Raw genomic sequence first — 26,555 nt, 5'->3', positions numbered from 1 at the left:
CTGAACAGACAAATAAACTTGATGACTTCTATGATTGTGGAAGAAACAGTATTGTTTGTTGGAGCTGTAGTGTTTCATTTTGATGTGGCTTTCAGATTCTCATATCTTTGAAGCGTTATGACGAGATTAATGTATTTGTTGAGACAGTCTGTGATGTTCGTAAGAGCAAGCGCGTGGGTAAGTGGGGACTTTTTCCATTGTGTCCTTGTATCCCAATTGTTCAGTCTTCAAATTTCTCATTTCTGTAACATATCTATCGTTTTAACTTGCTATGATAATCTCGCGTATAAAAAAAGGAAGTGACGACTGTTACCACAATTTGATTAACTGATGTGGCAATGCAGACAGACCGCTAATTAGCTGTCCATTTACTAACCCTCGTGCAATTACATCATATAGCAGGATAGAATTTGCTGCGGAGGTAAGGAGCGTGTGGAAAGCTACATGGTCAGGATTTGGTGACATCGTGGTATTAATGTGGTAGATAGAAAATTACCAAAAAGTATGTTTGAAATGTTGGAAAGAAGTGCATCATTTTCCAATCAATACGTATGCTCCTGCATCTTTGAAAAATAGTCAGTAAGAGAAGAGCTATGTTTTTAAGATGGATCACGCAGGGTCCTCTCATTCTATTATAGACCTCCTGCGTCGTAAGCAGTTGTAGTGGATCAGTTGGGGGCAAACTTGAATAATGTTTCGCATAAATTTCGTGGTGGAAATTTTCTTATCAACTGCGTACTGGGAGACTGAAGTGATTCGGACGGATGTTAGGGACAGAGAAACATGTGATATTGTATGAAGTACTTTATCCGAGAATTACATAGAGCACTTAACCAGAGAATCGACTCGTGAAAATAAATCTTAGACCAGCTAGGGTGACAAACAGCCCCGAACTTTTCGACTCCGTTAGCGCAGAGAATGAATCAAAGAGACCTAGGCCGTTGTAGCATCACTGAAAACTGCTGTAAGTCGAAATACAAAGAACGGCAGGAAGATCTTTCTCTTTAGCAAGAGCGACAAGAAACAGATATCAGATTACCTGAGCGATCGGCACGAAAATTGCATCTCCAGCACTAACAACTTTGGGTATCAGTGGATAAAGTTGAAGAGCATTTTACAAAATGCTTTAGATAGGTATGTGCCAAACAAAGTTGGATGGGTAAGACCCGCGTTGGCTCAACAGCCGCGTTAGAAAACTCACAAAACCCAATGGAGCGTCACAGCTGATTTAAGCGAAGTCAAATCCTAAAGCAAAAACAAAAGTTAAATGACGCTAAATTATCATTGGGAGAGGCGTACGTAGAAACGAATATGAAATTAAAACTCTCTCTAGCGACTTCACAGAAAATTCTAAGAAGTTTGGGTCTTATGTTGAACCAGTAAACGGATCAAGCCATCTGTCCAGACCTTCTGAGACCTCATTGGCAGTGGACTGAAGGACGACACAAAAACAGCCAAGATACTAAGGCTCTTTTTCCTGCAACTGTTTCACAGAGGAAGAAAGCACTGTACTATTTCCTTTAAATTGTCCCGCAAATGACCACATGGCTGATTCGAAATAAGTAAACACGTGATAGAAAAGCAACAGAAATCGCTCGACAGAGGAAAGGAGACCAATTCCATTCTACACATAGAATGCGAAAGAACTTGCACCTCTTGTTTGCGGCAGAGTACCGTCGGTATATGGAGGAGCCATGTATTCCTGATGATCGTAAAAAGCACAAGTCATTCCTGAATTCAGCAAGGATCATCGAACAGCTGCACAAATCATAGGCCTATATCTCTGACGTATGTCAGCTGTACATGTTTTACGTTCGCGTAATACGACATCTCTGGAGGGCGGAAATCCCCTCTGTGGGAAGCAACATGGGTTCAGAAATAACGGTCTTGTGACACCCACGAGGTCCAGAAATCAATAGATGCAAACGCCCAGGTAGACGCCATGTTCCTTGACTTAGGGAAGGTATTCGATACTATTCCGCACTGCCGCCTAATGAACAAAAGACGAGCGTACGGAACAACAGACTAGCTGTGAGACTGGATTGAAGAGTTTCTAGCAAACAGAACACAGAATGTCATTCTGAACGGAGAGAAGCCTTAAGACGTGAAGCTACCTTTTAGTGTGACCCTTGGTGTTACAGGACCATTACTTTTGACAGTATATATAGATTTCCTAGTACATAACGTCACTAGTTCCACGCCGTTGTACATAGAGAAGTCGTGAAGCTAGAAAATTTTAGTGAAACACCGAAAGACATGAAGATCGATTAACATCGATTCAGGAAGTGCCTACTAACCCTCAACATAAGCAAATGTAACACATTGCGAGTACATAGAAAGAAAGACCATTTATTCTATAATTGTACAATTGCAGAACAATCGCTAGAAATAGTTACTTCCATAAAATATGTACAACTACGGAAGGATCTGCAATGAAATGGCCACATAATATCAATCTCGAGTAAATCAGATACTTGACTGAGATCCATTGTACGAATCCACAGGAAACGCAGGAAGTAGCATACAAAACATTCGACCTACCAATAATTCAATATTGATTGTCGGTATGGGATCCCATTGCATAGGACTGGTACAGGATATGGAAAATATACAAAGAAGAGCAAGGCGTTTCGTTACAGGTTCATACATCAAGAACGAAAGCATCACAGAGATGACCAACTACCTCCAGTAGGTGACGCTGCAAGAAGAGACGTTACGCGTCACTGTGTGGTTTACTGATAAAGTACCGACAGCGAACTTTTCTAGAAGAGTTAACACATATATTGATTCTTATACGCCCTGCTAAACCCGCAGTACAGGACAGGTAGTTTAAATGGGACTTAACTGCTCTGGTCATCAGTCCCCTAGAACTTAGAACTACTTAAACCTAACTAACCTAAGGACATCACACACATCCATGCCTGAAGCAGGATTCGAACCTGCGACCGTAGCAGTCGCGCGGTTCCGGACTGAGCGCCTAGAACCGCGAGACCACCGCGGCCGGCTTTAACTGTACAATTTTAATTCCTATATTCGGTTCGAGTACATTCTAGAAGTATCTACAAATAAGACTCATCGTACTGGAATGTTCTGTAGCGGTATATATACTATATGTGTTCTGGCTGGAGGCAGTTCGCTCTGTGCTCTTGTATATGCAAGTGCTGAATAAACCTTCGTTAAGTGAAGTTAGTGTTCGTCATTCATGTAATTACACCTTCTTCTACGTGACAGTATCATGGAAATAGAAGTGGACGTAGATGAAAATGAAATTGGAAATATGATGATGCGTTAAGAATTTGAAGAGTATTGAAAGACCAAAGTCGAAACTAGGCCCTGGGAGCAAAAGACATTCCATTTGAATCACTAATCGCCATGGGAGGGTCAGCCATGAAAAATCTCTACCCTCTGCTGAGCAAGACGTATGAGACAGGAGAAATACCCTCAGACTTTAAGAACAATATAACAATTCCAACTTCAAAGAAAGAAGATGTTGAGAGGTGTGAAATTATCTAACCATCAGCTTAATAAATCACAGCTGCAAAATACTAAAACGAATTCTTTACAGACGAATGGAAAAACTGGTAGAAGACGACCTCGGGCAAGATCAGTTGTGATTCCTTATAAATGATGTAACAAGTGAGGAAATGCTGATCCTACGATTTATCTTAGAAGGTAGGTTAAGGTAACGCAAACCCACGTTCCTAGCATTTGTAGACTTAGAGAAAGTGATTGACAGTGTTGGCTGAAATACTCTCCTTTAAATTCTGAAGCTGGCAGGTGAAAAATACAGGGAGCGAAAACTATTTAAAATTTGTACAAAGCCAGATGGTCGTTATAAGTGTCGAGGGGCATGAAATGGAAGAAATGGTTGAGAAGGGAGTGAGAGTTGTAGTCTATCCCCGATATTATTCAATTTGTATATCGAACAAGCAGTAAAGGAAACAAAAGAAAAATTTTGAGTATAAGTTATCATCCATGAAGTAAAAATAAAAACTTTGAAGTGTGCCGATGACATTGTATTTCCGTCAGAGACCGCAAAGGACTTGGAATAGCAGTTGAACGGAATGAATGGTGTCTTGAAAGGAGGATATAAGATGAAGATCAACAAAAGCAAAACAAGTGTAATGAAATATAGTCGATTTAAGTCCGGTGATGCTGAGGGAATTGGATTAGGAAATGAGACACTTTAAGTGGTAATTAAGTTTTGCTATTTAGGGAGCAAAATAACTGACGATGTTCGAAGTAGAGAAGATATAAAATGTTGACTGTTTCTTTTGTTGTTCTTACCTGTTATTTGTGTGCATCACATTAAGCGGTTAAGGTATTTGTACTACTAGCTGCTGTTTCTGAGAATATTCTATCCGTCATGCGACACTGTCGGATGCTGGCATTGTAAACAACTTGCCGTAAAACAATTTGCCTGAGCCCATTGTTAAAACTTAAACTAATACAGTAGATGATATTTAACTAAAATATTATGTTTAGGCCATATGTTGATTTTGCCCTTTCAGTAACAAGTTGCCGTGAAATATTTTTATACCTTCTTGTATTCAAGTGTTGTAGAGTTAGTTAAATCTGGCGGGGTTTAGTTCAAGTAAGGCCACTGGTGGGCGCTTCTGTTCTTGAATATTACGTAGGGCGGCATGGCAACATTTCCTCAAATAACGATATTGCGGTGCCCGCTTTATTTCCATCACGATGCAAAGTTCCTTTGGAAATGCATGCATATCCAAAGGAACTTCGTATCGTAGTCAGAATAACACAGGCTCTGCAATATCGCAATTATATGCCGATACTGGGCAAGCTACTTTCAAGTACGCTGTCTGACCTGTACGGGAATACACGTAATGGATGTACGAGTACAGGTCGTAGAAGCATGGTTGGTCACTTATTGAGGTCTGGATGTGGATCTGAGTCGTGCACGGATAGCCAAATGGTAAGGAGACCGCTCGCGATAAGCGACAAATCCACGGTCGTGTCCCGGTATGGCACAAGTTTCCACTGTCGTCATTACATTCTGCAGCTGATGCTAGTTCTTATTCATAACTGCGAATTCATTTGATGTGGTGCTCAAATAAATTCAAATAATTCAGTAACAGAAGACGATCTCTGTGTTTGCTACGAATTTTCATGGACATTTGCCGTTTCCTAGTTATTTGCATAAATGCTGTATCCTTTCATGTAAATAACGATGGCTACCACATGTGTTCAAGTCGCTTTCGTAACTAGTGTTTTATTTTTGATTTGAGTAAATAAGATTTTAAGAGCCTTTGACAGTTGGTCGAAATACTTTATTATATTACTCAGTGAATGCAATATAAGCTATCAGTCGTTGCTTAAATGTACATTTGTATTTTTTTTTTTATTTCGTGGTGAAATGTTAAATACCAGTGGCCGTTGCTATCTTGAATCTTTCAATTGTAAAATATCAGTTTACCTTGTCTCCTTCTGCATTCAAAGTGATACTTGTGTCCTATATGGAATTGTTATTAGCATATAATATTATCCAACGTTATATGATAAGTCCGGCCGAATGGCTTTTCGCACCCAGATCCTTGTACCCAACCAGTATGTAAAGGTCAAAAATTTCATAAACCAAGCCTGGAGGAGTCTACGAACAGAATCCAGTCATTTAGATCACGATTCACATTCACATCAAACCTATGAAGCCACAGTAGACTACATGACCTTTCTTTCCTGTGACAAAATGAGTGAAAGATAGAAATAGGATCACATCCCAATGACATCGCCTATACAATGGGATCCAGATCCCACGTTGAAGAAGATTCTACTGCCATGGTAATAGCCCCACAAGTTCTGTCTTTTCCTTGGACAAGTCAAGGTCTCAAATGAGATCATTCAAGTTCTCTTAATTTATTATGTGCGGCTTGTTATCTTTTTCGTCAAATTCAGTCATGGGATTCGGACAACTTGCTTGGTGCTTCTTCTTCCACGCTGACTTCATTTTCAAGTTCAAGGGCATATTTTTATGTGCAGGTTTTTTTTGGTCATCAGTTTGATGAGGCCCGCCACGAATTCCTTTCCTGTGCTAACCTCTTCATCTCAGAGTAGCACTTGCAACCTACGTCCTCAATTATTTGCTTGACGTATTCCAATCTCTGTCTTCCTCTAGAGTTTTTGCCCTCTACAGCTCCCTCTAGTACCATGGAATGCATTCCCTCATGTCTTAGCACATGTCCTATCATCCTGTCCCTTCTCCTTATCAGTGTTTTCCACATATTCCTTTCCTCTCCGATTCTGCGTAGAACCTCCTCATTTCTTACCTTATCAGTCCACCTAATTTTCAACATTCGTCAATAGCACTACATCTCAAATGCTTCGAATCTCTTCTGTTCCGGTTTTCCCACAGTCCATGTTTCACTACCTTACAATGCTGTACTCCAGACGTACATCCTCAGAAATTTCTTCCTCAAATTAAGGCCGGTATTTGATATTAGTAGACTTCTCTTGGCCAGAAATGCCTTTTTTGCCATAGCGAGTCGGCTTTTGATGTCCTCCCTGCTCCGTCCGTCATTGGTTATTTTACTGCCTAGGTAGCAGAATTCCTTAACTTCATTGACTTCGTGACCATCAACCCTGATGTTAAGTTTCTCGCTGTTCTCATTTCTACTACTTCTCATTACCTTCAACTTTCTCCGATTTACTCTCATACCATACTGTGTACTCATTAGACTGTTCATTCCGTTCAGCAGATCATTTAATCCTTCTTCACTTTCACTCAGGATAGCAATGTAATCAGCGAATCGTGTCATTGATATCCTTTCACCTTGTATTTTAATTCCACTCCTGAACCTTTCTTTTGTTTCCATCATTGCTTCCTCGATGTACAGATTGAAGAGTAGGGGCGAAAGGCTACAGCCTTGTCTTACACCCTTCTTAATACGAGCACTTCGCTCTTGATCGTCCACTCTTATTATTCCTTCTTGGTTGTTGTACATATTGTATATGACCCGTCTTTCCCCATAGCTTACCTCTACTTTTTTGAGAATCTCAAACAGCTTGCACCATTTTATATTGTCGAACGCTTTTTCCAGTTCGACCAATCCTATGAAAGTGTCTTGATTTTTCTTTAGCCTTGCTTCCATTATTAGCCGTAACGTCAGAATTGCCTCTCTCGTCCCTTTACTTTTCCTAAAGCAAAACTGACCATCACCTAGCGCATTCTCAATTTTCTTTTCCATTCTTCTGTATATTATTCTTGTAAGCAGCTTCGAAGCATGAGCTGTTATGCTGATTGTGCGATAATTCTCGCACTTGTCAGCTCTTGCCGTCTTCGTAATTGTGTGGATGATGCTTTTCCGAAAGTCAGATGGTATATCGCCAGACTTACATATTTTCTGGTAGGAACTAGTAAACTAGCCTAATGTGGAATAGTTTGAACTGCATATGGAGGGTCAGGTTATTGAACTGTTCCTATTCTCCTCGTTGAGAATCCGGCTCTTAAAGGTCGAACCTACCAGATATAACAGTTGTGTATGTGGTTTGTAGGCTTCAGCCAAATAACAGACACAGGAAAATGTCTAGATTTTTTTGTGACTTTTCTGCCGTTGTCGTAGTATAACTGAACAAAAATGGCAACATATAAGTGGTGCCTACGATACAACCTGTTCTCCAACAGGTTGTGTATGTGGTTTGTAGGCTTCAGCCAAATAACAGACACAGGAAAATGTCTAGATTTTTTTGTGACTTTTCAGCCGTTGTCGTAGTATAACTGAACAAAAATGGCAACATATAAGTGGTGCCTACGATACAACCTGTTCTCCAACCTTCACACCAAAATAATGCTGGTACGTAGCCTTCACATGAAGCGCCAGACTGTAAGATTAAAGTGCCACTTAACTACCAATGTAGAAAAATAATTACTGAATACAAATATTTTCGGGGCATTTTATTTTAACAGATTTTATACTTCACAAGTACTCGCAAACAAGAATTTCCGCACTAATTAAATCACAAGCAATATTATACTGAACGTCAAAGCAAGAGTAATAATGTGTTTAACCAACAAGCAGCTGTCATTTAACAGGTGTGACAAGTACAAATACAACATTATCCCCGAAATAAAAGCGTATATCGTCAAAGTAGCGTGTGGCATAATATCCACAGGGCAAGAACATATCCGTCATTTCTATGCTGATTTATGGGTTCAGCTGGTGGAAATAAGTAGGAATATTTTAATTTTCTACTCGATTATTTTTTATCATTGAGTCGCTTAATAAAAGATCAAGGATCTCTCCAAAACTTGTATGGAAGACTGCACCACTTCAGCCCTCTTTTATTCCTTCTCTTTCATAGCTTGTGCTTTAAAAGTTTCCAGCGACGTTTTTATGCGGTTAGTACATCGTTCGAGCACATATATAGCTAAGTAACTGAGGCCTCTCACTCTTTGTCTATTCATAAAACACAGTACAGCAATAACACATGGGCCTACCTACCTACCCCAAGTTGCCCCACCTGTTTGGGCCAGTTGGCCCATGTAATTTTTGCGATTTAATTTAATCACGAGATTACTTGTTTAATATAAAACGTATCGACTTCAATACATAAAGGTTATTTTAATACAAAGTCCCCCAAAAACAAATGAAACGAGTGTGTGGCATTCATGGTCCCAAGGCTCCATGCGGATGCAGTTCAGTCACCGGGTTGCCATTCTTATTGCAGACAATACGTACGCGTAGGTGATGAAAAAAGGCTGATAAGAAAAATACAATATCCAATCCACGAGCGGAGAAAATCCCCAAGCCGGCCGCGAATGGAACCTGGGCCTGCTGTTTGGTAGGCAAACCCTTTATCACTGAGCTAAGCAGACGTACAAAAACTTCATCAGTTTTATCACGAAATATCTGAAATTGTGTTATACGTCACACTGTTGCAACCCTGGTAAGAAGGCCCCTATACTGTATGTCTTCGTCTGAATAACAGGTCGGACCTTCAAACATTCATAGGAAAGCTTTTCACGTCATTTTTATCATATGACACGTGTGCTCACACCTTATAACCTGTACGGTAAATCCATTTATCATATGATTAGCTGAGAGTAAGTGGTTGAAGACACATAAAAGAGATTGAATGCTTATCTACATCTCGAGTATCTTTCTTGGATTTGTCTATTTCCTTTCTGCGCTTTACTTGAGGAATTCATCGTGTGATTTATCTTGATCATAAACCCCTTTTTAGAACGTAAGTTTTTACGCAGAACATTCGCACTTTCGTTAAAAGTGGTTTTTTTTCTGTGGAGGCTAGTTGCTCATATTGTACCGTATATTTCGCTGGGGTATCTGTCAGTATTGTTGAAATTCTTTTTCGTTTGTATGTTCTACCTTTCTTGGTTGCGCTGGTCTGTGGCTGCCCTAATTAAAAATCTTCCGCAAGTGTACTTTCAGCATACACCCAAAGAAATGCCATGGGAATGAACACCGGTATCTGCAGTCACTGAATTTCGACTTGATAAGAATATTTATTGCAAACCTTCATTCATATCATTCAAGAACAAAATAATGTAGGAATATACCGGAACACTTTACAGTGTATTGAAAAATCACATCTTCGGACAAGCAACGAAAGACTTACCTTTCCCCATCCTTAACTCATGCAAAGAACTGGGTATTTATTACTAATTGTTTATAATGGCAGCATATGATTCAAGTATTTAACTGTTCGTGCACATCTGAGCATAGGTGTGACGAGGACCACTGCAGTAGATTCAAACGAGGTGGCGGTACAGCATCTTGTAAGTTTGTCATTTAAGGTAATAAATGAGAAGGTTTGAAGGAAATGATTCAGATAAAAGGCATATATATCAGATATTTGCTCGTGATTCACAAAGCCCAAAGCCCACATTGGTTCTCAATGTAGCTAACACAAATGAAGTCTCTCGAAAAGAGTAATTAAATTACATGTTCTAAGTAAATGACTTCTAGGAAGACAACAAATCATTTGTAACGCAGAAGGGGATGATATCTTTGAATTTACTAAACGACAGATTGAAAACATTTAATCGATGAATTTATCAGCATCAACATCACGAAAAAAGCGAAAAAAGTGGTCCAACTAAAACATTCATATTTCTTTACGTACTACACGAATATGTAATAAAAATGAGGGTCCTATTTTTAAAAATCCAGTTGATATCCGTTTGACCTATGGCAGCGCCATCTAGTGGGCCAACCATAGCGCCATCTGGTTTCCCCCTTCATGTTAGACAAGTTTGGTTCGTTGCAGTTTTTTCGTTTGACGCTTATTTCGTGAGATATTTGGCCCGGTCACGAACAATGGACCACCCTGTATATGCGGAGCGATCACAAGATAGCCTGTACATCTTCCTGTTAGTCACTACGGTAAGTTATTGAATGGATTTCACCCATAATTCCAAACCAGCATGAATCGACCACCAGACAAAATAAGAAGCAGAATCGACCGGACTGCCAACCAAACAGAGAACCATAAAAAGAGTGGACTAAACTCTTTCTAACTGTGTCGCGTCATGGTTCCACACCTGTGAACATTTCCCATTGGCTGATGGCCAAAACATCTCTCCAAAGACACGAAATGCGACAGTGTCGGCCGTTTCGACTAATCGAAACTGACCATAATACAAACATGCAAAGCACTGGGGAGATAGTCTCGCGATTTACGAAAGGCAAAAATATTGTTGGCAGAAAACGAAAATGGAAATGAACCAGCAACTTTCAGGCACATACCATTTCTTTTTTCTTTGTGTTGATTCTAATATTTATCCGGTGGATAATCGACCTGCATTGATGAAGTTAGCATCTGCACCTGAAAGTGTCTGTTGATTCAGGCACCTACATTTCAATTACTTATTTTTGCGCATCGATTATGACAGAGTTTTGGTATTTTTTCGAACCGCTGCTAGATGTTAGGTGTTTAGTACTCACCGGCGATCTTCGAAGTGTGTATGTCACCTAGTGAGCGATTACAGCGTGGTGATGTTGCATCAGCGCGCTGCATTTGAAGGAAGAAAGGGAAGCAGTGGCAATTTGGCCTTTGTAAAAGGTCACTTGTACGGTAACAGCTGTACTGAGGCAGCTTGTTGTTGCCAGGTGTGCGCTGTCCTATGTGGGCTTATCGTGTAATGCAGTTAATATCATTATGAGGTAGTCCGTGGTGAGCCAACGGCATTCTCGCAGTGATATCACCGGTTCCCGGCAGATCACCAAAGTTGAGAGCTGTCTGGCTGGGATAGCTCTTGGATGGGTGACCATCCGGTCTGCAGAGCGCTGTTGGCAAGCGGGGTGCACTCAGCCCTTGTGAGGCAAACTGAGGAGCAACTTGTTGGAGAAGTAGCGGCGCCAGTCTGGTAAACTGACATACGGCCGGGAGAGTGGTGTGCTGACCACATGCCCCTCCACATCCGCATCCACTGACGCCTGTCGTCTGAGAATGACATGGCGACCAGTCGGTACCGTTGTGCCTTCCAAGGCCTGTTCGGACGGAGAGTTTTAGTCGGTGCTGAGCAGTTTTGCGCATAAGCTGCATGTTGCTGTGTGCTGCTGCGAGCGTCCTATGCTGAGCCGAAGCAGGCCGTTTGGGAGCTATTTGTACCACACAGGCTATGGTCTGATAATTCTGTTGCCACTTAACTTTAGAGAAACAGGGCATGATCTGGTATTGATATTGTATTGTGGGTCGCTAAAATGTTTGTTTTTACAGAATAACCTATTTTTCTTGAACCGACTTTGAACAGCGCTTGTTCGCCCTTCCTATGTATTCTTCTCAGCAGTCCTAGTAAGGGGTTAATGCTTTCCTTTCCTCACGGCTTGGCGTGTAGCTAGCGGCAGTGTGATTGATTAAGGTTTTTGCGGAAACACGTAGCAGAGTGGCGATTAGACTGAGCTCAGTATACGATATTTGGTTACGTCTATGTCCAATATTTAACCCACGATTTGGAGAAAGTAAATCATTGTTTTCATTCAGCCAACGATGAAGAAAATATCTGTACTTTTCTATTGCCGATCGGGAGCCAAGCTAAATGCAACTGTATTAAGTGTAGCAGATTCTACGCGTCATAATAATTTAGGCAAGGGAATGTTGGGCTAATTATTCTAATAAACCAGACGTTTATTGATATCTTACTATTTTTTATCTTGGTCGGACTGTCGCTTCCCTCCCATACTTTTTGTACGGCAATAATAAACCATTTTTTTGTGATTAATGTTCGTCAGGATCACCAGCTTTCTCTACTGCAGTACAACGCTTGTGAGGTGTTACAGTTACATGCCAGGGTCGGATTTAGAAAAGTGTTGAAAGTATCGCTGCCGAACGACGAAGTTGCACCTGACGAATTCTTGTCGGTAATTTTTTCAGGTGCTGTGAAATTGTGAGTCCTTGCAAGAGTTATTGTAAGTGTGATTTAATTTATTGTCATATGTAATTATAGGGCCAGATCGAAGGTAGCCCACAGAGGTTGTTTATTAATCGAGCAACATCAGAACAATTATAAAAGAGTGACAGATTGTAGCTCTATGCAATACGCGTGTTGGTAACTGTCGAAACATGCTTGGATTTAGAAAAATGTATATATCTCCTTTTAGCATATGCCACACACAAGTAACTGTAACCTATATACATGCTGTTCTTGCTGTAAGGATATTATATGTCCAAGATGATACTTAAGACGAGTGTGCGCAAATCAGATTCTGAATAACTGAATTATTTGATACTGCGTACCTTGATTCATACTCATTGTTTAGTAGATGAAGAGTAATGCTACCGGCACTCGCAGTAGCTTCTGTTTAATCGTTTATTTCCGCTAATTTTGATGTCAAAGTTGCTGGGCATTTCACAACTTTATACAGACATACAGACGGTGAGTAGATAGCATTTGTGCTGAGAAATCACTTTATGGCGTCAAATAAACACCAGTTAAATGTAAAATTAAACTTTTTATTTAGTTTACAGAATCATCAGAGACAAGTAGTTTAGCGTCCAAGGAATGCGGGGAGTTTATCCCAAGATGGCTGTTCTGTAGGCTGCGTGATACGGGGCGACGTAGGCAGCAGAGTAGGGGGCGGCGTAGGCAACTGGAGCTGCGGCAGCGGTGTAGGCGACGGGGGCGGCGACTGCGTGGGCGGTGTAGGCGACGGGGGCGGCGGCCACGTAGCTGGCCAGCAGGCCGGGGGCCGGCTTGGGTCCGGGGGCGGCCAGGCAGGCGGCCACCACGGCCAGGACGACGATCACCTGCAAAGGGCAGCGCGTTCAGTAAGCACGGACTACTTGAGAAAGCCAACTGGCCTACTGAATGTACAGAATCAGTTAGATATACCGCGGTACAGATTCCTAACAGAATAAATTTAAAACTTTAAACTTTTTGAAAGTACATTGTGATGTTCTTTATTCAATTGACAGACCTGTCCTTGTCATGTACTAAATCTTTTCCTGTTGTCAGGCTTTGTCTAATAATCCTATGCCGAATGTCGAAGCGTAATACTGAGTCCCGTTAGTAGCTAAATATTGTATAGTATGAATCGTAAAAACTACAGTAGAGTGTGTGCTGTTTTGAAATTTCAAGCAAGGTTAAAAATGTGTCCGAGATCAGAGCTCGAACACAAAGCCTTGATTTCCTCGAACAATGTTCTTACCCACTGAGCTACCCACGCATAACTCGCAACACTCTCTGACAGCCTTGCTCCTGCCACTACAAGTCTGTCACTTATAAAACTGCACGAACGTTCCTTTGCATATTAGCAGGATTAGAACACTTGTAAGAAAGGAAATTGCGAAGATATGGCTTACCAACAGCCTAAGACAATGGCATGGGCAAACTTAATTGATACGCGAGCTTGATTCACATACTTTAAGTTCGCGGGCTGCTTCGTCTCATGGCACGACAGCAACGCATAAAGTGAAGACTATAGCGTCCGTGCTGTTAATGTTTACGAGGTACCGCGTCGATATGAATGGCACCATATTTCCGACACACCATAGGAAAAAATATGCCTAAGAACACACGTTTATGTCATTGATTTTTTGTTCACCCACCTTCAGATGTATGTGTTTATTTACGTGTCGCAAACAATATATATTTACTTACCATGTCTTACAGTTGTCGTTTTAACAACTTAGGTTGCAAAATTCTCAAACGCCGTTAGTAAATAAACAATGTACACGACACATAAATAAATGTAAACATCTGAAGATGTGTTGTTAGGCATCTTGAAATACTGCCATCGAAAAATACGTCTACAAAATCAGCTGGTCACAGCTTAATCCAAGCAAGTGGTTGCAACTCAATCTTTATAGATTATACTCAGTTTCAACAGTTGCACTGATCTGACACGTCCGCTTTGGACAATTATTTACTAATTTTATTAAGAGAAATCATAAAAGAACAAAATACGGCGTTGAGATGTTTAGTTGCAGTAGAAAAACAATTAGGGTTAACTTTGCGAATTTCTACCGCGAACTGGACCCGGCCCGTGATCTGCCGGTTGCCTATCCTTCGCGTAAAGGACTTTTTCCAGGTGTTCTGTCACAGCACTTCGTCACGAACTTCAATCAGTGTACGCTCTTCTACAGACCGTGGCATCTGTACTGCTGATCAAAATTAAATCACTGTGGTTACTGGTACTGCTGAGTATCATCGTGAGGTGAATTCCACAAACTATTATTTACAAATTTCGTGAAAGATTTTGCACAATTCACCGGTGAGCAGATCGACATGATTCCTCTAATTCACCGTCTGATATTAAGATTGTAGTAAAGATTGTGTTCTGAACTCATGATATGGTGCAGTATAGACAGATTTGAAAATGAAGCCGGCCGGAGTGGCCGAGCGGTTCTAGGCGCTACAGTCTGGAACTGAGCGACCGCTACGATCACAGGTTCGAATCCTGCCTCGGGCATGGATGTGTGTGAAGTCCTTAGGTTAGTCAGGTTTAAGTAATTCTAAGCTCTTGGGGACTGATAATCTGAGAAGTTAAGTCCCATAGTGCTCAGAGCCATTTGGACTATTTTTTTGAAAATTAATGTCGTACAGTGAACTGCAATATTGTTATGAAGAGAGTTGCTAGGCTACACAATTTCGTAAAATTGTGTAAATTTTCTAAAATTGTGATACTTGCCGGGAGGTCGAACGAGGAATACCTGATACTTTATACACTGAAGTGTAACAACATTACATTCACAACAAGAAATCATCGTAGCATTAAATGAGATGGTCCTACACTAGACGTATTAATCTGTGAACAATAGTGACACACTGCTAAGAGCTAAGTAGTCTTCAAAGAGCTGTGAGGCTTTCCCAATATTATGAAAATATTTATACCATATACACGTATGTCTAAAAGTGGTTATGCCTTTAATAAAAAATGTGAATATTTCTATCATCTGGATTTAAACGCGGCACACCGTCTTATGGTGTGTTCTGACGGTTTCCCTGCTACCACTACAACTTTACTGCTTCCCCAATTATTTTCACGAATGGCTCGTGCGCACAGTGATTGTCCGTAACCTTCCACATTAGTTCCAACTTCCTGAAAATGCACATTACAGATCTGTGTTTAATTATTAGACGTGAAGTATCTACATCAGTATTCCGCAGCCGACCAGACGGTGTGTGGCGTCGGGTACTTCTTTGCCACTAACTCACCATTTTCCTTCCCGGCTCCATTCGCGAATGGAGTGTCTACTAAGATACATATCAAATTATCTTTCCTTGCTTACTACGTAAAACAGGTTTCTCGTTACTTAACGACCACACTGTTAGAACACCTCTTAGTAATACTCAAAAATGCTAACCATTAGCCGGCCGCGGTGGTCTAGCGGTTCCAGGCACTCAGTCCGGAACCGCGCGACTGCTACGGTCGCACGTTCGAATCCTGACTCGGGCATGGAAGTTTGTGATGTCCTTAGGTTAGTTAGGTTTAAGTAGTTCTCAGTTCTAGGGGACTGATGACCACAGATGTTAAGTCCTATAGTACTCAGAGACATTTGAACCATTCTTTTGCTAACCATTGAGCAACGTAACGTGTAAGATCGCACTTGCCAACCCCACTCACCTGCTTGTACATGTTGCTAGCTTGACGGCTACTGGTAACCTGTGACTGTGCCTGGCTGCATGTCCTTTATATACTACGCGCATTGCCGTGGCACGTGTTCAAGTCACGTCCACTGCGGTGGGACAGTAGCGCCAAGTCGATTGCTGTGGGTCGAGGCCGGGAGGAGAGTTGCCAATAGTGGAGTAGGCAATACCTGATGCAAATTGTTGAGGACTGCCAGTGCTGTTGCTTCGCTGGACACGGATTAGCTGCCAGCGTGCCTAAATCATTCTGAAGTTGTCCTACTGAAACGTCTGGAACAACTGTATCGTCCACAGGGAATTTAATCACAAACTTGTGTCACTCATTCTCTTCGAATATGAATCTGCGGTGTAATTTTCATAATTTTTAATAGAATTGTACTGACATCTTCGTCCACGAAGTGTCATGCATATTACAGGTATGTCTACAGTCTTGGTTAGATTCCTAAGTTGTCGTCTATCAAAAATAGGATCCCGGAGTGTACCATTGCATCTAGAAAGACACACTATACTTTTTCCCATCGAATTACACTTCATTTACTTTGCCTGTTATTGTCCAATTTCTTTAACTTACTTTTCCATTGCCCTTTCTCTAATATAGTAAATTTTGTTTCACGTACTCAGATTTGCTGGATTTCCTTCTTTTCGTAAGACTTCCGATAATACTACATTTTGTGTACTTCGCATAACTAGAAGTTCATGTCACTATCGGTACGGTTCAGGCAGAATTTTTTAACCTAATTTTTTATTGGATTGAAATGTTCCTTAGAGATTCTGTTTTTAAAATTCATCTGTACAAAGTGTAAAAATGTGTTGAAACAGCAATATGCTGCACGGTTGGCCTGGTACATCCGAGCATTCAAATACAACCAATGTAATTAGACAATAGTTACCGACGGAGCATGGGTCCTGTTAGTTTCAGATAGTGTCACAGAGGGCATAAGGGTCACTTAAAATACTACTGTCAACAAGATTTCTCTTCCTAACATGATTCGTTTTTGGTAAACAATCTTAAAGTACGTGCTTGTTTCGCCTGTACTTGTCAGTTACTTATTATTAGAAGTGAAACGTGAGTCCCTGAATAAGAAAAACTTATTTACACTGACAGAAAACGTTCTAAATGTAATCCCAATAGTTTTCTTCGATTAATACATTTCTCAAGTTGCCGTGAGCTTTAACACAAGAAGGCAATTACATTATACGTTTCTATAACTTCTGAGTTGACGTTTTTTCTACTGTAGTAAGTACGATTCATGAGATATATTTTACATAATTTCTATTTTGGGTGCATGATTTTATAACGGCTTTATTTGGAAAAGTGTCTTTCATTTTTAAAGGCCACCATTTTGTCAGAAATCTCTAAGTACTAAGTCAGACAATACCATCAGTTTCTTTATAGGTTTTCTAAATTCTGTTCTGTGCGGTTCACACTCCCACCAACCGTTTTCGCACTCAGCAAATTACTTTCTGCGATGACCAGTAGTGTCCTCTTGGTGAAATGTTTTTACATTAAAAAAACACAAAACAATCTTAAGGGTTTACACTAAATGTCTTAAGTCAGTTTTCTTATTTGTTGGTTATTTTATTGAAAAATAATGAATATCGGTTCAAAAAACGGACGGCACCCTTGTGCATCCATTAATGTATATTTCTTTTGTGTCAGCAGTTATCTATTCTACTAGTCATTGCACAAATTTCATCTTACAGCTATTTTGCAGGTAAAATTCAAGCCGTATCTTACAGGTCACTGTACCTACAGCCAATGCCTACAGCACAACTTCATAGCTTGATTCAGTTTATAACCTGCATACCAAAAATACTTTTCTTCCCCCTTCCTATCTCAGCAACGTCATTTTGTCTGTCGAAAACACATCAGTAAAGCGATTTCCTTACCCTACATTAGCAGATTTTAAATGTACCTGTATGGGACTTAGGGTGAAAAGAATCAGTGAACGCAGCATGCAACTTCATAAGATGCATGGCAATCAGTGAATTACATTTCACCGATATGAGAAGTACAGCAGCGGATCACCAGTTCGGTTGAAGAATGGTGTGACATTGAATTGACTATGGCTTTGTCGAAAAAATTACTTTGATCTTGATCGGGATTCATTTGGAAAATTCATTCTAAAACCAAGCCAAGACGGTCAGAGGGTGATTAGACAATATGTTTCTTTAAAAAAAGGACTATGAAGTCTGAACCACAACACAACAGCACTAGGACAAAATGCGTATCATTTGTGAAATGGGAAGGAAGGTGTATAAACGCTGAAATAAATTTTAGCGCAACAAAGTATACGTTTTATCAGACGAAGACCTGCATTTTGCTATATTCAATATTGTACATTATCAGTTAAGGACTAATATTGGAAATATATTTACTTCACACTTGCGACTGTCTGCAGCAGTATAATCGTCACAGATATGTACCCTTCAATGATCAATATGAGTGATTAATTTACCGCGACAGGTAATTATGCCAGAAAGGCGAGTGTTATAAGGGAAGTGTGTTTTTACGTCTGACTCTAAAAATGCAAGGCTCCCAGTATTAAACAAATTTGAAGGAAGCAAATAAAATTGGATTATATTCCATTACTATTGTTGTACTATGGTTATGTCACATTCATAAATTGCTTACTCTATCAATTTCCCTCAGCTGCTCTCCCAAATCCTATGCCCTCTCTGACAGAGTTGCAACGTCTGCCACCTCAAAGTTCTCCTTTCTTCTCACAGTTTAGAAATATCTTCTTGCTCAAAGTACAGATTCCGTATCGACGGGGAAAGGTTAGAATCCTGCCCCAATCATTTCGCAACTACTGCATCCCTTACATTCCTTCCATTTGTATATTTACAGTATGGTTCCTGTGCAAGTTACGAATAATCATCCCCTACTTGTATTTCATCCTTGCACCATTCAGAATTTCAGAGAGTAAAGCCCAGTAATATTGTCCAAAGCTTTCTCGAAATCTGTAAGTCCTATTAACGCAAGTTTACTTGTCTTTGACCAAACATATCTCCGTAACCCAAAATGAATTTCACCGTGGTTACTTGCTTCAAGTTTTCCCATTCTTCAGTAAATGTTTCGATTCTGTATTCTGCAGTCATTGATGGTTCGGTAGTGTTCACATCTATACAGCACCGGCCTGTTTTGGAAATGAAGTTATTACGTTATTCTTGATGTCTCAGAATATTTCACGGACTCACAACTTGCATACCAGGTGTAACATTTGTACCATGGCTTTTTCCACGGCTTACTGTCCCGAGGATCTCAATAAATTTGAGGGAATGTTGATTATTCCAGTTATTATTAAGTCATCTGTCTTTTGAACAGTTTGTCGTGGCTGACACGACTTGCTGTCTCGTGCTATCTTCCTCATCAATCAGTACCACTTGGCCCCCTATGTTCGTGGTTATTTGTTGGATGCATTGCAGCAGTCTGTCTTCCGATAAAATATTACCTACAACAGCTACCTCTAGTAACATGGAAGTTACTCCCTGATAACTTAAAACCCATTGTCTACTACTGTTCCTTCTTCTTGTCAGTGTTTTCCACATGTTTTTCTTTACCGCCGATCTGAGGAGAAACTTCTCGTTCCTTATCTTATCAGTCCATGCAGATTTCAATATCCTTCAGTGGCACCACATTTCAAAGGATTCGATTTAACCCTGTTCCGATATTCTTACATCCATCAATCAGTACCACACATTACTGTGCCCCAAACGTACATTCTCTAACTCTTCCTCAAAGTATGGCCGCAGTTTGATGCTGGTATACTTTTATTGGCCAACAATGCCTTCTTTATCTACACTAGTCGGCTACTTACGGGCTTCTCGTGTCGACCAACTTGAGTTAGTTAGCTTCCAAGGCAGCAAAATACCTTCACTTTGTTTACATGGTGGTCCGCAATTTTCATGATAAGTTTATTGCTAATCTCATTTATGCTATTTCTAAACAAATAGCCGTTAAAATTGCTACACCTAGAAGAATTGCAGATGATAAACGGGTATTCATGGGACAAATCTATTATACTAGAACTGATATGTGAATGCATTTCCACGCTATTTGGGTGCATGGATATTGAGAAATCAGTACCCAGAACAACCACTTCTGGCCGTAATAACGGTCTTGATACGCCTTGGCATTGAGTCAAACAGAGCTTGGATGGCGTGTGCAGGTATAGCTGCCCATGCAGTTTCAGCACGATACCACAGTTCATCAAGAGTAGTCACTGGCGTATTGTGACGAGGCAATTGCTCGGCCACCATTGACTAGACAATTTCAATAGGTGAGAGATCTGGAGAATATGCTGGCCAGCGCAGCAGTCGAGCATTTTCCGTATCCAGAAAGGCCCGTACAGGATCTGCAACATGCGGTCGTGCATTATCTTGCTGACATGTAGGATTTCGCAGGAATCGAATGAAGGATACAGCCACGGGTCGTAACACATGTAACGTCCACTGTTCAAAGTGCCGTCATTGCGAACAAGAGGTGTCCGAGACGTATAACCAATGGCACCCCATACCATCACGCCGAGTGATACGCCAGTGTAGCGATGACGAATACACGCTTCAAATGTGCGTTCACCGTGGTGTCGCCAAACACGAATGCGACCATCATCGTGCTGTAAACAGAACCTGGATTCATCCGAAAAAATGTATTGCCATTCGTGCATCCAGGTTCGTCTTTGAGTACACCATCGCCGGCGCTCCTGTCTGTGATGCAGCGTCAAGGGTAACCGTAGCCATGGTGTCCGAGCGAGCTGATAGTCCATGCTGCTGCAAGTGTCGTCGAACTGTTCGTGCAGATTGTATTGTCTTGCAAACGTCCCCACCTCTTGACTCAGGGATCGAGACCTGGCAGCACGATCCGTTACAGCCATGCGGATAAGGTGCCTGTTAACTCCACTGCTAGTGATACGAGGCCGTTGTGATCCAGCACGGCGTTCCGTATTACCCTCTTGAACCCACAATTTTCCAAATTCTGCTAACAGTCATTGGATCTCGACCAACGCGAGCAGCAATGTCACGATACGATAAACCGCAATCGCGATAGGCTACAATCCGACATTTATCAAAGTCGGGAACGTGATGGTACGCATTTCTCCTACTTACACGAGGCATCACAACAACGTTTCACCAGGCAACGCCGGTCAACTGCTGTTTGTGTGTTGGAAACTTTCCTCATGTTAGCACGTTGTAGGTGTCGCCACCGGCGCCATCCTTGTGTGAATGCTCTGAAAATCTAATCATTTGCATATCACAGCATCCTCTTCCTGTCGGTAAAATTTCGCGTCTGTAGCACGTCATCTTCGTGGTATAGCAATTTTAATGGCCGGTAGTGCACATTTTATTCTCAAACCAAATTCTGTATTCGTAACCCCGTAGTTTTTCTTTACATTCACTTAGGGTAGAGACGTCATCCACGAATCTTATCGTTGATATCCTTTCATGCCGATTTTCAGTATTACTCCTGAAACATTCTTTTGTTTCAATCATTCGATCTGTAGAGTCAAGAGTAGTGGCGAAAGACTTCATTCCTGTTTTGCACCCTTTTTAATCCAAGCACTTGGTTCTTCGTCTTTCACTCTTAAGGCTCCCTATTGCTCTTCTCTACATACTGTATGTACCCCGTCTTTCCCTTTCGCTTATTCCAATGTTTCTTAAAATTTCTATCAACTTCCACCTTTTTACATTGTCAACTTATTTTTCCCAGTCGACAAATACTATGAATGTATGTTGATGTTCCTTAAGTATTGCTTCCATTATTAATGGAAACGTCAGAATTGTCTAAGAAAAATATCTGTCCGAAGAACAAACGTTTCTTCGGCTGTCATACAGACTTTCTTTTTCATGCCTCTGTATGCTCTTCTCCTTAGCGTCTAGGATGCTTAACCCAAGAAAATGATTATGCCATAGTTGTGTTACTTACCAGCCCTTGTTTAAGACTGATGATACCTATCCAGGCTTTCAGACTCAAGATAACAGGTACAGTTCCTTTGTTATCATGTCCTTCACTGATTTTGGAAATGCCGAAAGTATTATACTATCTCTCGTGCCCTATTTGGTGCAAGTCTTCCACAACTCTTCTGAACACTGAATCTATTACTTCATCCTCAAAGTGTCCCATATCGACTCCCATTTATTTCTCAAAGATGCCTTTAAAGTCCTCTTCCCATCTATTCGATCCCTCCTCGGCTTCTAACAATGTCATTCCCGTTGTAATGTTGACGTCCTCGCTTATAATTTCACTGATGCTTGCTTTGACCATTTCTTCGCCATACCTTCCCCTTCACTTCCTTGTTATTTCGCTCTGGGGTGCGCCTTACAATCCAACATCTTATGTCCGACCGTGTGTCTCATCATGGTGTAATCTAGATGTAATTTGCCTTTATCTTCAGGTCTTTTCCAAGTATACTTCTTGATCTCTTGATTTTTGAATAGTGCATTCACTTTTGCTAACTTCCGAAGGTATTAATAACCGCAAATAAATTATCCTTCCTCTAATCTTCTTGCTACTACCGAGCTTTTTCACTGATACTAAACGAAACGTTTTTTCCAAAATCACGAACTGTCTTCATTCGTAAGTAGTGCTCCATTCAAATTCTGCTGAATCTGGAAGGTGTTCTGGTACCACAGCTTTGTCTATGATGTGACTTCTTCCGACTGCCTTATTTTGCTAATTGGAATGCGTACGTCTTTTAAAGATCTTCAATGATAACATGCGCATCTTTACTTTCCCTATCGCCTTTCTTTAAAAATTTTATTTCTATCTTGTAACAGATTATCTTTGTCATTTAGAAGCCCTCCAAAAGCTGTATAATACATTCATCAGTAGCGAAGTACTCTCTTTTACTGGAGCACATGATCTAAGGGATATCTGTAATTATTCTAGTACAAAGGGTTTTTTTCGTTTGTATAAATAATAAAGATTGTAATACATTTCCAAAACTATCTAAAATACCATCCCACATTGTTTATTCACATAACAGTAACTATTTCGTGTCCTGCGAAATTATCTAAATGCGAGTACACTAGTTACCACTGAAGCACGCTGAGACAACTATGTCCAACAGAACGAAAATAAAAGTTATTACTGTTTAATTGCAGTTATTTTTCGAATAAATGCTCTATAGCAAAATTACTTCAAGAGTTGCAGGTAAGGCAAAAATCATACAAAACACAAAAAATAAGTGAATAAATGTGTTTGTGCGCTTGATGCAAGAATCAAGAAGATTAACCAACAACTGATGGCAGTTATAGTAAATGTTGACACATAAAACTTAGAAATTAAAGAAAATAAATAAATATGCTTTAAGTAGAGCTCTTGCGATGCTTCTACTGTTATTGCAGTCCAATACTTATTAGATTTATCAATTGCAGAAATATTTCTCAAGTACATGAAAGGGTTAAGAAATCGCTCACGCAGGAAGATTGATAAAACATACCGTCGTTTGACCCCCACGTAGACTTTAGTACGGATGACAGTTTCTGGCGTAGAGAAGATATGTGGAAAGCCCATGTCCAGGATCTTGTTCAGAAGCTAAATGCTGCTTTATTTACCATTAGAACAGTATCTGAAATAAGTGACACTTCAACACGAAAAGTAGTCTACTTCGCATATTTTCATACGCTTATGTCGTATGGTATTATTTTTTGGGGTAATTCTTCTGATTCAAAAAGGGTATTTTTGGCTCAAAAACGGGCTGTTCGAGCTATATGTGGTGTAAGTTCGAGAACCTCTTGTCGACCCCTATTCAAAAATCTGGGAATTCTGACATTGCCCTCACAGTATATATTTTCGTTAATGTCTTTTGTTGTTAGCAATATTAGCCTATTCCCAAGAGTTAGCAGCTTTCACTCAGTTAATACTAGGCAGAAATCAAATCTGCATGTAGAATGCACTTCCTTGACTCTTGTGCAGAAAGGAGTGCAGTATTCTGCTGCATCCATTTTCAATAAGCTACCACAAGAACTCAAAAATCTTAGCAGTAGCCCAAACTCTTTTAAGTCTAACTGAAGAGTTTCCTCATGGCTCACTCCTCCTATTCTGTCGAGGAGCTCCTGGAAGAGCTAAAAAGTTAAGCAAATTCCAGTGTTACATTGTTGATTGTCTTCATTTAAACTGACGACTTGTCACCTGAATATGTTTTTTTTTTATATTTCATTTTATCTGTTTCTAATATCGTGTTATAATTTCATGTATTGACTCGTTCCATCACCATGGAGACTTCTCCTTAATTTGGTCCCACGGAACAATAAATAAATGAATAAAAAATAAAAAAAAGGTATGGCGGCAGGCCTGGATGGAATCCCTAATCAGTATTACAAAGAGTACTCTTAGGCATTGGCCCTTTAGTTAGCTTGCGAATCTCTCTCCCAACGCACTGACCCAAGCAACCTGAAACCAAGAGGTTGTTTATAAGATAGGGTAAAAGAACTGGCTCACAAAACTGCAGATCAATATGTATTAACATACGTATGTTGCAAATTCTTGAACGTTTTCTGACTTCGAATGTAATGAAATTCCATGAGACGAAACAGGTTATGTGTACCAATTAGCTTAATTTCAGATAGCAACACTCTTGCGAAACTCGGCGTGCCTTTTTTCACGTGGTGTACTACGAACTGTGAATGAAGATTGCATATTCAGTACTCCTCGTCTTCAGAAAAGCGTCTGTCAGGATGCCCGAAGGCTAACTTTCAATGGAGGTACGAGCGTACGCATGGGTTCTCGGACACGTAAGTAGCTCGAAGACTTCTTCAGCAATGTGATCAGTATATGGTCGCCGATGCCGAGGGTTCAAAAGGGGCAATGGTATCTTCAACAGAGCCCTTGTGAGATGCAATAGGGTGGCTATTATTCTCCACATAGGCCTACATAAATGATCTGACGAACGGGATGAGCAGCAACCTGCAGCTGTTTGCTGATGACGATGTGGTGTAGGGAGGTGTGACCGTTGAGTGACTGTAGTGGCATACAAGATGACTCAGACAAAATTTCTAGTTCGTGTTATAAATGTCAGCTGGGTCTAAATGCAGACAGATATAAGTTGATGTGGATGAGTAGGAGAAATAATCTCATAATGATGGAATTCAGTATTAGTAATGTACCAACTGACACAGTCAGGTCGATTAAAAATCTAGACTTAACGTTGCAAAGCAATATGAAACGGAACGAGCATGTAAGGATTGTAGTGGTGATGGCAAAACGTTGCTTTCGGAGTATTGGGAGAGTTTTGGGGAAGTTTGTATCATCTGTAGGGGAGATCGCATATGAAGCACTAGTGCAGCCCATTGTTGAGTACTGCTCCAGCGTTTGGGTCTCCCTAAAGGTCGGATTAAAGGTGGACATCGAAGTAAATCAGAGGTGGGCTGCTAGATTTGCTACCGGTAGGTTCGATCGGCACGAAGGTGTTGCGAAGACGCTTCGGGGACTTAAATGGGAATCCCTACATAGAGGGCGAAGTTCCTTTCGATGACTGAAGAACTATCCTACTATTGCCAAGATGCGTATCGTGTAAGGACTACGTAAAGAATATATGAAAAATTTAGGTTCGTACGAGATATACAGATAGTCATGTTCCCCTGCTCTATTTGTGAGTGGAAAAGGAGGAAAAATTATTACTAGCAGTACAAACATACCGATAAGTCACTGTAAGTACAGAGTGCTGTAATTACGCTTTCGCGTCTACTGCTCCCGTCAGTGGATTGTGGTTAGGAAAAAGTGTGCAGATTATATCAGCAGTGTTGACGATATATCAATGCATTTGACCTGTCTTGAGATTGAACGCGAATAGATTTGTAAGACAACAATGGAGACGGTCTTAACTGTATTTGACGAGAATATATAACTTTATTTAGGGCAAACTTTCGTGACCTTGGTTAATGGAGAATCTCTGTTCCTCGAATATAATATTACAAAGCAGCCAAAATCCTAATGAAACGACTCTCGTAGTGGCTTATACCGACTAGTGCTTATAAAATATGTCACTACCATTTACATAAAACGTATTAAAATAAAACACCTACCACTGTCGTTTTGATATTTTATTATATTCCAGTTACGGTGACTCAGTACGCTACCTTCAGGCCTTACATGATTCTGAGGGTGTGATCTATAATCATATACACGATCCTATCAGTGACCAACAACCAAGACCTACCATACGCAGAGTACTGTAAAAGCGATGTTGTGTCTGCATTCATCAACAACCAAATAAAAACTTTCACATAAAAATTAGGCTGTGCTACATTACTCCACGGCTAACAATAACGATGTTTGACTAGAGGTGTCAAACGCCATGTCACAAGGTCCGGTTCTCGAAAATCAGAAGGCGTCACTACTTATACCGTCTGTTCTGTGAGTAGAAGCTACTATTTTCTATGGCACTACTCTGAAAAGAACGTAGGTAGCTCAATAATGTTAATTTATGCATATTCCCATAAGTCTTCTCCAAGTCTATGAAGAGGGCTTTGAAATTACAAACAAGCTACG

At 40.5% G+C, this 26,555-nt stretch overlaps 1 protein-coding gene across 2 annotated transcripts in view; it reads right to left on the bottom strand.

The window, feature by feature from the left end:
- Positions 1-16,069, bottom strand: part of LOC126094640 (cuticle protein 21-like) — a 30,845-nt gene extending 14,776 nt beyond the window's left edge. The window contains exons 1-2 of one of the 2 annotated variants that reach the window (XM_049909132.1): positions 16,041-16,069; positions 12,907-13,221 (exon numbers count right to left, since the gene is read on the bottom strand). In XM_049909132.1, the coding sequence (XP_049765089.1) occupies positions 12,988-13,221; positions 16,041-16,052 (246 nt within the window). In that variant the 5' untranslated portion in view covers positions 16,053-16,069 and the 3' untranslated portion in view covers positions 12,907-12,987. Of the gene's footprint in view, positions 1-12,906; positions 13,222-16,040 lie in introns of those variants that run through there. The other variant, XM_049909135.1, reaches the window with a different exon arrangement.
- Positions 16,070-26,555: the final 10,486 nt, after the last annotated feature.

Source organism: Schistocerca cancellata, chromosome 8 (genome assembly GCF_023864275.1).
Source record: "Schistocerca cancellata isolate TAMUIC-IGC-003103 chromosome 8, iqSchCanc2.1, whole genome shotgun sequence".
NCBI classification, from domain to species: domain Eukaryota; kingdom Metazoa; phylum Arthropoda; class Insecta; order Orthoptera; family Acrididae; genus Schistocerca; species Schistocerca cancellata.
Note: the sequence above shows the minus strand (reverse complement) of the source record. Positions and strands in the feature narration are given on the sequence as shown.